Here is an 11,137-nt window from a genome sequence, read left to right as displayed (position 1 = left end):
GCACGGAAGCAGCCGGGCGAGGCGGACCGGCCAAAAAAAATGTTCGGGGGCGCCGAGGAGGAGGATGCCGACTTCGTGTCTCCGACGGGGGGGTGAGAGCGCGGGAGGGGGGGGGGGTTGGGGGCGGGACCGGAAGAGGAACTAGCTACTTCCGTTCGCTTGTCAAACTTGAGGGGGGGCAACTTGGAGCACCCCTCTTGGGGCTAAAATATATATCTGTTATTTTAAGTGAGTGCCTCTGAGCATGTGCAGAGGGCATTTGAATTTCTGGATGGGGGTCTAAAGTCAGCTGGGTTTCTGAGCCCAGAGAGTGCCTCTGAGCATGTGCAGAGGGCATTTAAACTTCTTTTCATTCATTCTATGCATTCCAGCAAGAGAACAGGGTCATTTGAGTGAAAAACTATAATCTTCATTTATTTATTTATTTATTTATTTATTATTTATTTATTTATTTATTTATTTATTTATTTATTTATTTATTTAATTTATATACCGCCCTATTCCTAAGGGACTCATTCGTAACACAGAAGCTGCGTTCTCCCCGTATATTTATCTAGGGCAGACTAACCTTGTTTGTGTCACGTGGTTGGCATGGTTTGTATTAACCCTGGTTTGTGTTTGTGGCTTGGCGTGTTGTGAGGACCCAGCCTGTTTGATTAGCTTGTATTGAGCAGACTCAGTAATCAGGCTAAGAGTGTGATGTGAACAGAGACATTTATTTTTGTATCTATCTATCTATCTATCTATCTATCTATCTATCTATCTATCTCTATCGTATATCTATCTATCTGTCTCTATCTATCTCTATCTATCTATCTATCTATCTATCTAATCTATCTCTATCATGTCTATCTGTCTCTATCTATACCTATCTATATGTAGCTATCTATCTCTATCTATCTCTATCTAATCTATATGGTATATCTATCTGTCTCTCTATATCTATCATCTCTATATCTATCTATCTAATCTATATTGTATATCTATCTGTTTCTATTTATACCTATCTATCTATCTATCTATCTATCTATCTAATCTATCTCTATCATGTCTATCTGTCTCTATCTATACCTATTTATATGTAGCTATCTATCTCTATCTATCTCTATCTAATCTATATCGTATATCTATCTGTCTCTCTATATCTATCATCTCTATATCTATCTATCTAATCTATATTGTATATCTATCTGTTTCTATTTATATCTATCTATCTATCTATCTATCTATCAATCATCTATCTGTTCTATCTCTATCTATCTATCTATCTCTATCTGTAGCTATCTATATCTATATCTATCTAATCTATATCATATATCTATCTGTCTCTATATCTATATCTATCTGTTCTATCTATCTCTATCTTCTGTATCTATCTATCTATCTGTATCTATCAAATCTATCTATCTATCTATCTCTATCACATATCTACCTGTCTCTATCCCTATCTCTATCTATCTATCATTTCTTAACCACCCATCTCCCTATGTTCTCTCTCAAGTTACCCTACCTTGCAGGGTTATTGTCACCGTAGAAGAGGGTTGGGGTGGGGGGTAGGCATGCAGATTTTGTTTCCATGGGAGAAACTGAATTAGACTTGCCAACAAGGGCTTCTCTTTATGACTTGTGACCCCGCTGCTTTCTGCGTTTGTTAGTATGATAACTACAAGCATTTCGAAGCCACCCGCTTTTCGGAGTGAGATGGGCGGCACATAAATTGAATATCTAAAATAATCAGCAAGGATTCTCAGACGGGGAGTTCACACACACACTGCATTACGCCGCAACCTGACAAATTACTTGGTTGCATACTTTAACCAACATTAAGGCTGGTAAAATTATAGATTATTGCTTGGCGTGGCTTGTGAATTTGTAACTCAATAAACCACAGCCCAGGACAGCCTAATTTAATGTGTTGTCTGAGGCCTCACAGTTGTATTCTTGACATCTGGAGGACGCCGGGTTGGCGAGATCTGCTTTAGTAAACATTGAATCTTAGATTCTTGTTTTAAAAATAGAGGCAGTTACTGGTTAAATGAAGCTTAATGGTAGTTTCTGTTTTCTTGTGTCAATTTGTACCATTTTCGTAAGAGGACATATTTCTTTCCTGCATCATGAATGACCAATCTATTTCCCAAATTAATGACATAAACGGGCATAATAGAATAGGGATCCTTCTTGGTAGTTGTGTGGTCACTAAAGAGGCTGGTGGGGAGAATCATTATCTTGTCTCTGAATGTCGCAAGAATGTGCTTAGTTAAGCAAGCCAGCTTGCGAGATGGTGCAATAAAAGAGATCGGTCGGGGCAAAGGGTTCGGTGGGAAGAAGCTCGTGTTGATTAGATTAGTGATTGCGTGACTCCGCTGGCTTTGGAAATACGAGAGAAATTGGGGGGAGATATTCCTGCCTGTCATATTTACCTACATTATTCCAGGTTAAAGCAGCATGCAGAAGCACAGAAGAAAAAAGAATAAAAATATGACGCCCAAGAAATGAAAGGCGTCAGAGAAAGAATTAAAATTTAAGCTACGCAAACCATCCTTCGCGGCACGTCTGACCATCATTCTGTGCTTTCCATCCCAAATTGGTTGTGGGGAACAGTGTGTTGGCTTGCAAGGTAGACTCTTGTTTCGGGATCGTGGTTTGCATACAGAATAGAATAGAATAGAATAGAATAGAATAGAATAGAATAGAATAAGAGAAGAGAAGAGAAGAGAAGAGAAGAGAAGAGAAGAGAAGAGAAGAGAAGAGAAGAGAAGAGAAGAGAAGAGAAGAGAAGAGAAGAGAAGAGAAGAGAAGAGAAAGAGAAGAGAAAGAGAAGAGAAGAGAATAAGGGTAGGGTAGGGTAGGGTAGGGTAGAGTAGAGTAGAGTAGAGTAGAGTAGAGTAGAGTAGAATAGAAAATAGAAAATAGAAAGCTCCCTATCTCTACCGTTGCCAATAGTTTTGTATGGAAAAGACTCTCAGGAGGGAAGGGGAATAAAAAAAATCCAAAATAGGAAGGTCAGGAGGAAATGTCATAATAGGGAAACTCCACAATTGCATTCTCGTGATCAGCAGAGCTTGGATTTGCAAAAAAAAAGGAGGATTTTGCAACCCATTGGGCGGTTTCCAACCATGCCTTTCAAACCCTTGAGATGCAGAGATAGACCAGACAGGGAAGGTAGTTGAGAAGCGGCCTTCCCCAGCCTCGCTTTTTTGAGATAAACTGGGACTACAAGTCCCACAATTCCTTTGGCCTTTGTTGGGTGGACTTCTTGCACTTTTCAATTTGGGGAAAGCTAATGTTTGCCAACTTTCCCTCTCTCTCTCTCTCTCTCTCTCCTTCTCTCCCTCCCTCTCTTTCTCTCCCCATCTCTTTCCCTCTCTCTTTCTCTCCCTCCCTCTCTTTCTCTCCCTCCCTCTCTTTCTCTCCCCATCTCTCTCTCCCTCTTTCTCTCTCTCCCTCTTTCTTTCTCTCCCTCTCTCTTTCCCTCTTTTTTTCTCCCCATCTCTCTCTCTTTCTCCCTCTCTCTCTTCCTCTCCCCATCTCTCTCCCTCTCTCTCTCTTTCTCTCCCCATCTTTCTCTCCCTCTCTTTCTCTTCCCATCTCTCTCCCTCTCCTTCCTTCCTTCCCTCCCTCTCTTCCTCTCCCTCCCTCTTTCTCTCCCCATCTCTCTTCCTCTCCCTCCCCATCTCTTTCCCTCTCTCTTTCTCTCCCTCCCTCTCTTTCTCTTCCCATCTCTCTCTCCCTTCTTCCTTCCCTCTCTCTCTCTTTCTCTCCCTCCCTCGTTTTCTCTCCCCTTCTTTCCCTTTCTCCCTCTCTCTCCCCTCTCTCTCTCTCTTCCTTCCTCCCTCTCCCCCTTCTCTCTCCCTCTCTTCAACATTGGTGTTAAATATCCTTTAGTCATACAGTATATAAAATTTATATAAAATATCCTTTTAGGTGACGTGGAATGAGGCTGACAGGGGAGAAGGGAGGTCTAGATTAAAATATCTCTCTTTCAGCTGATGTATTGGTAGATTTGGCCGCCCCGGGATTCTGCAGATCGTAGCCCAGAAAAAAAGTCTGCAGAATTCAAAAATTCGAGAAACACTTGAATAGGGTGTCAAGGATCCTGTTCCTTTTGGTTCAGCTTTACTTCCTTTTTCTCTCTTCCCCCTTTCCTTCCACCCAGAGCTAGCTCAGCAAATGAGGACCATGTGATGGACCAGCTCTCCAGGCCCCACAATCCAAGCCAGCTCACATCACGGGATACTGTCTCATTTCCTTTAATTTCCTGTTCCAAGAAGGGGAAGGAGATAAATAGATGGTGTTTTTCTTGAGTTGGGGAAAAAAAAAACCCCCACGAAGGCTTAAACTTTAATTGGAAACGACTGTCCTGTTCTGGGCTGTCTCTTTATCTTCGTGAATAAACACGAATAAACTTCGTGTGGATGAACAAAATGCTTATTTTTATATTATTGTTTAAAATGTTTATTAGCAGGCAATGCAAATTTAAGTAACCATAAGGCAGTCTTTTTTTTATTATTATTATTATCCATCTGGCTATAGGCGCCCTCTTCCTCCAGTCTCGTTTCATTAAAGTCAGTAATCAGTAACCATAACAGAGTTGGAAGGGACCTTGGAGGTCATTTAGTCCAACCCCCTGCTCACGCAGGAGACCAAAATTGGGGATTCGAACCGCCAAACTGCTGACTTTTCTGATTGACAAGCTCAGCGTCTTAGCCACTGGAGCCACCTAGTCAGGCAGAAAGTCCGTTCATCATTTCTGAATCGGTTCCCCCGAATTTGAACTCGTCTTAAAGTGGGGTGCCCAGAATTGGTCTCGGGGACTTACAAAAGGGGGTGTGACCAGAGCAGATCTTGCAAGCGTTGGTGTACTGACCAATAAAAGGAGAATATTGGTTTTCTTGCAGACATTTCGTGACCCAACTAGGTAACGTCATCAGTGGATAGTAAGTGTTGTTCTCAGTTTATATTCTAGTGTCTTTCCCTGTCTGGGTGGCTGGCGGCGCTCTTAGCGATTCTTCGGCTGGCCTGTTTACTGATGACTCTTTGGCGGTTTCTTGATTGGGGTATTGTTTATTTGACTGTTGGTCTGATGTTAGCCTTGGAGTTAATCTATGCCAATGATGGTGAAGCTTTTTGGCACCGAGTGCCCAAACCGGAATGCGTGTGCATGTGTGCACGCTGGAGCACCGGAAACCTGAAAACCAGCTGGCCTATGCATGCAGACCTAAAGTTGGGGCTGTTTTCAAGCCATTTTTCGGGCTGTTTTCAGGCTGTTTTGGGGGGCATTTTTCTGGCTGTTTTTGGCCCGAAAGCAGCCTGAAAATGGCCCCCAAATGGTGTGAAAATGGGCCTGAAAACAGCCGGAAAACGGCCCAGAAATGGCCCGAAAAATGGCCTCCTCCTCCTCTTCTTCTTCTTCTTCTTCTTCTTCTTCTTCTTCTTCTTCTTCTTCTTCTTCTTCTTCTTCTTCTTCCTCTTCCTCTTCCTCTTCCTCTTCCTCTTCCTCATTCTATTCTAATCTAATCTAATTCTAATCTAATCTAATCTAATCTAATCTAATCTAATCTAATCTAATCTAATCTAATTCTATTCTGTTCTACTCTACTCTACTCTAGGGTACTTCCTACCCTACCCTACCCTACCCTACCCTACCCTACCCTTATTCTATTCTATTCTATTCTATTCTATTCTATTCTATTCTATTCTATTCTATTCTATTCTATTCTATTCTATTCTATTCTATTCTATTCTATTCTATTCCATTCCATTCCATTCCATTCCATTCCACTTACCGGCTTCTTTAAGTTAGGTAGGAGCCTCTACCTTTCCAAGGTCGCTCCGCAATTCCAGAGACCTGATCTTGTGCAAATTCAGGATTTTTTTTTTTTTTTTGCAAACCCGAGCTTGCATTTTTATCTTTCCAACCGCCCCTTGGCCTGCTGATGCTTCAAGATGGGCGAAGAAGGAGGGGAGGGAAAATGGGATTATCTTTCAGTAAAACAGTCATGAAGGTTGTGAGTAGACCGAGGTTGTCCGAGAGAGACGCACAACCAGGCGGAGCTGAAGGTGGCAATGGCAGACTCATGGCGGACCGAGTATTTTTGGCAAGCTGCCCACGGGTCGGTGGGTTTGCCTCGGTTTTGGGGGTGCGGGGGGGTGCTACGTTTTGGTGTGAAGGTTGTTAAAATTGCGCTTCCATCCCGGAATATTTAGGGGAGCCTGTTTAACCCCAGAACTGAATATTTTGGGGCTTGGCGATTGTATTGAGCGCTGATCAAATTCTCGTGCTTTTGTGATTGATTTTACTACACAAGTTTCTAGCTCTGAAGAATACGGATATAAACAGGGCAGGATTTCAAGGCAGAGCGGAATTCTTTCATGCTTTGGCATAAGGTGACTCAGTTATGGCGCCGGTCCTCATTGTTTTGCTTCAGTTTCCCAGTGGGCGTGGTCAAAGCAAGGGGTAAACGATTTTGCAAATTTGCCTATTTAATTTGGGCAGTGCCTGGTTGGCTTAGGGGTTATGGCTGGTCACAGCTATCTTGTGTTTTTTTTTTTCTTCTAAACTCCTAGCTTTTAAAAACATTGGTTCGGTGCAAATCAGAGTTTCCACGTTGCATGTACCATTAAATGCAGGTTGTAAGTGGAGCCCATATGTGCCAGTCATTCCCGACTCTAGGGGGCAGTGCTCATCTCCGTTTCAAAGCCGAAGAGCCAGCGCTGTCCGAAGACGTCTCCGTGGTCATGTGGCCGGCATGACTCAACGCCAAAGGCGCACGGAACGCTCTTACCTTCCCACCAAAGGTGGTCCCTATTTTCCTACTTGCATTTTTTACCTGCTTTCGAACTGCTAGGTTGGCAGAAGCTGGGACAAGTAAACGGGAGCTCACCCCGTCGCGCGGCACCAGGGATTCGAACCGCCGAACTGCTGACCTTTCAATCGACAAGCTCAGCGTCTTAGCCGCTGAGCCACCGCGCCCCTACAACATATAATACAATCACTTTATATTTGCTCTGAAACAAATTTCGTTATCGGCGTTTGCATCTTTGAGAGGTCCTCGGTGCTCTCTGAGCTTGGTTGTTTCCTTGCAAACGTTTCATGACCCAACTAGGTAACATCACCAGTGTTACGGAGTGTAGCTTGCTCCCTGTTTATATACAGTAGCTCGGAGTTTGGTTATTTTCTGGCAGGCGTTTCATGACCCAAATTAGGTAGCATCATTGCGAGAAAACATCCAAGTTTCAGAGAGCACAAGGACCTTTTATTTCAATCTCAAGCTACTACTAATATTATTCTAAATCAGTTCTCATCTTTATTTCTCTTTATTAACTGGGCATTTCCTCCCTCCCCACTTCTTTCTGCAGGGCCAGGCTGGCCTCTCTCTTCGGCATGGACCAGGCAACCTCTGGTACTGGGAACGAATTTTTCCAGTATACAGCACCCAAACAGCCCAAGAAAAATCTACCGGCCGCAGGTACGTAACGGTTGGCCAAAATCCAGAATGCGTAAGTAGAAATCACATAGAGCTTTTTCCAGCGGGGGAATGAAATGGCGTCCCCCGATGGATCCGGCTGGGATAAAAGGTCTGAAAATGCTCAGTTGGTGAAGGGGTCCTTTTTTTTTATTATTTTGTTTTTTAATTTGATTTATATGCCGCCCTTCTCCGGAGACTCAGGGCGGCTTACAATGCATTAAGCGATAGCCTTCATTCTTTTGTATATTTATACAAAGTCAGCTTATTGCCCCCACAAACTGGGTCCTCAATTTACCTACCTTAGAAAGGATGGAAGGCTGAGTCGACCTTGAACCTGGCGAGATTCGATCTTACTTTAATTGCAGACAGCTGGTGTTAAATTACAGTCCTTGAACTTGTGGGACCGTGACCAGGGATGAAATGCTCCAGGTTTGGACCGGATCACCCGATCCGGTAACGATGGCAGCGGGTGGTTCGGAGAACCGGTAGCAAAAATCCCTGACACCCTCCCATGCCCAGCTGAGCCACACGATCATCAGAAGCTTTCTTAATTATTTTTAAAAGCATTTTTTCTACAACCTCTTTGGCCGAAAAAATGCTTTTAAAAGTAAAAAAACAAAAGGCGGCTCAGCTGGGATCGTCAGAGGCTTTTAAAAGCATTTTTTATACAGCCCCTTCGGCCGAAGAGGTTATAGAAAAAATGTTTTTAAAAGCCTCTGACGATCCCAGCTGAGTTGCCTGATCGTCAGAGGCTTTTAAAAGCATTTTTTTCTGCCGAAGAGGTTGTAGAAAAAATGCTTTTAAAAGTAAAAAAAAAAAAGGCGGCTCAGCTGGGATCGTCAGAGGCTTTTAAAAGCATTTTTTCTACAGCCCCTTCGGCCGAAGAGGTTATAGAAAAAATGTTTTTAAAAGCCTCTGACGATCCCAGCTGAGTTGCCTGATCGTCAGAGGCTTTTAAAAGCATTTTTTTCTGCCAAAGAGGTTGTAGAAAAAATGCTTTTAAAAATAAATAAATAAATAAAAAGTTGGCCACGCCCACCCAGGCACATTAACCCTCCTACCACCAAGCCACGCCCACAGAACCGGTAGTAACAAATTTTACATTTCACCACTGATCATGACCCCCCTCCCAAATCAATGAATGTGGGGGTCCCTTTGTCGAATAGAGGTAACTCTCGGATTTATGGCCACAACGGAGGCCAACGTTTCAGACGCTAAGCAAGACGGAGTCTTCCTTACTCCGTCGTCAGAGCTTGGTTTTCCAGATGTTTCGACTTGCACCTCTCCGTAACATGTATGCCCAAGTTCTTTCCTGGTGTTCTGCTTCAGGTGTGGGGCCCCCAACGCAGAAGCCTCCTCCGCCTGCGGGAGCACCCTCTGTCTTCGTAGCCACGGCTGTTCACGCCTATCGGTTGTAAGTACCGTATTTCCCGTATTTACTCCCCACTTGTAAGGAATATTTGCCCTTAAGGGTGGGTGCGTTTTTGGAGAGGGAAGAGGGCAATCCTTCTCTTCGGTAGACTAGACATACCTTCAAGGGTTCATCGTACCGTTTAGCCTCCGGCCCTCTAATCATCTTCATTGCTCTTCTCTGCACCCCTTTTTTACAATTGAAATTCCAGCACAAACGGGACCTACGTGAAACAAGGCAAATACGGAGCAGCTGTGGTGGGATGCCACACCACCCAGGAGGTAAGAGGTGGGATTCATGCTTCCCTTTGCATCCTGTTTGGCATCCTCCCCATCTTCGTCCCATCTGCTACTCCTTCCTTCCTTTTTATCTTCCCTCCCTCCCTCCCTCCCTCCCTCCCTCCCTCCCTCTTATTACTTCCCCTCATTCCCATCTCCTTTCTTCCTTCCTCCCTTCCTACTTCCTTCCTTCCTCTCTCCCTCCCTCCCTCATTCCCATTTCCTTCCTTCCTCCTTCCCTTCCTCCCTCCTTCCTTTCTCTCTCCCCCGCCTCCCTCTCTCTCATTCCTTCCCCTCATTCCCATCTCCTTCCTTCCTTCCTTCTCCTTCCTTCCTTCCTTCCCTCCCTCCCTCCCTCATTCCCATTTCTTTTCTTCCTTCTCCTTCCTTCCTTCTTCCTTCCCTCCCTCTCATTACTTCCCCTCATTCCCATCTCCTTCCTTCTTTCTTCCTCCTTCCTCCCTCCCTCCCTCCTTCCCTCCCTTCCTCATTACTTCCTCTCACTCCCATCTCCTTCCTTCCTTCCTCTCTCCCTCCCTCCCTCATTCCCATTTCCTTCCTTCCTTCTCCTTCCTTCCTTCCTCCTTCCCTCCCTCCTTCCTTTCTCTCTCTCCCTCCCTCCCTCCCACTCATTCCTTCCTCTCATTCCCATCTCCTTCCTTCCTTCCTTCCTTCCTTCCTTCCTTCCTTCCTTCCTTCCTTCTTCCCACCCTCCCTCTCATTCCCATCTCCTCCCTCCCTCTTTTGATTGGACCATAATTCTAAACCCATTGAAACCTGACTGTAGTTGATGGCTCATCATCAGACTCAAGATGAGAACCGTTGCTTGGGCAATTCAAATTCCACCTTTCCAGGTATTGCACTTCTATCTTGACTTTTTATTTTACTTATACCTGCAGCTACACATGAAAGCTGCGGCTACATGTGGAAGCTACTGACCGAAGCCGTCTGGCTTAATCCCGGTTTACTGAGTCAGTCACAGTTGGCCGGATTCATATCAGACAATAAGCTAGAGCCAGGTTTTCAACTCAAGTCATAGGTTTTACGGGACACTTTAAACCTGAATTAAATAAGATCTTTTCCATGTGAATTTAATTGCTGGGGGTCTCTGAACATCTCTTGTTTTTTCCTCTCCTTCCTTTTTTCCCGTGCCGTATGGAATCCAGTACAGGATCCTGCTTTATATCAACCAGCAGCAGCAGATCACCAGTGCAAGAATCCACCCAGGCTTCGTATTCACGGTGAGCCCTGGTGGTTAAATGTCGGGAGAAACTTTGACATGGATCTGAAAAGGTGTCATGAAGTCCTGGATTGATTAACAGCAAGGATTAATTGATTTAATTAGCAGCAAAGATTCTGGTCCCCCTTGTATTCGTAAAATACAAGTCCCAGGTGTAACTATAAAAGATGAGTCAGACATCACAATCTCCGGGACATCTATCTATATATATATGTAAAAGCAAAAACCATTCACGCATTAATCACAAAATCTCCAGAACCGTAAAGCCTACAAACTTGAAATTTGCCACATATGTTCCTCTTGGCTTCTAGGTGCTCACTAGAAAGGATTTTTCGAAATGACCATCAGAGCATTAGTATTTCCTATATTATTATTAACACACTCTGATCCTAAGGAATTCTACTCCCCCTCCCCACCTCAAAAGGAATCTGTTCCAAATGCAAAAACACAAGCAGAGGAGAGGAGTTTCACTTTCAGTTTCACTTTCACAGCAGCAAGCAGCTTTACTATAGAACAGTTGAGCTAAGCCACGCCCAGCTTCCTTCTTGTTCACACAGCAAATACTGTTATGAGTTTCCAAACATCCCTCAACTCTCTCACACACTGACAGGATGCTAGCCAGATGAATACCGATGGATGCTGCAGGCTGGGACATTCTCCTCCCTGTCTCTCTCTGTTCCAACTGCCAGTTGCATTATATTAACACACTCTGATGCTATGGAGTTACACATTCTACATT

At 44.1% G+C, this 11,137-nt stretch overlaps 1 protein-coding gene across 1 annotated transcript in view; it reads left to right on the top strand.

Moving 5' to 3' along the window:
- Window positions 1-34: 34 nt before the first annotated feature.
- Window positions 35-11,137, top strand: part of FKBP15 (FKBP prolyl isomerase family member 15) — a 36,619-nt gene continuing 25,516 nt past the window's right edge. Inside the window, exons 1-5 of the mRNA XM_070955744.1 lie at window positions 35-92; window positions 7,360-7,469; window positions 8,799-8,883; window positions 9,092-9,161; window positions 10,325-10,399. Coding sequence (XP_070811845.1) covers window positions 40-92; window positions 7,360-7,469; window positions 8,799-8,883; window positions 9,092-9,161; window positions 10,325-10,399 — 393 coding nt within the window. The 5' untranslated portion in view covers window positions 35-39. The remainder of the gene's footprint in view (window positions 93-7,359; window positions 7,470-8,798; window positions 8,884-9,091; window positions 9,162-10,324; window positions 10,400-11,137) is intronic.

The sequence above is a fragment of the Pituophis catenifer genome, unplaced genomic scaffold (assembly GCF_029215685.1).
Source record: "Pituophis catenifer annectens isolate HBS135680 unplaced genomic scaffold, rPitCat1.0.hap2 SCAF_17, whole genome shotgun sequence".
NCBI classification, from domain to species: Eukaryota; Metazoa; Chordata; class Lepidosauria; order Squamata; family Colubridae; genus Pituophis; species Pituophis catenifer.
This window is presented reverse-complemented; position numbering and strand designations above follow the sequence as displayed.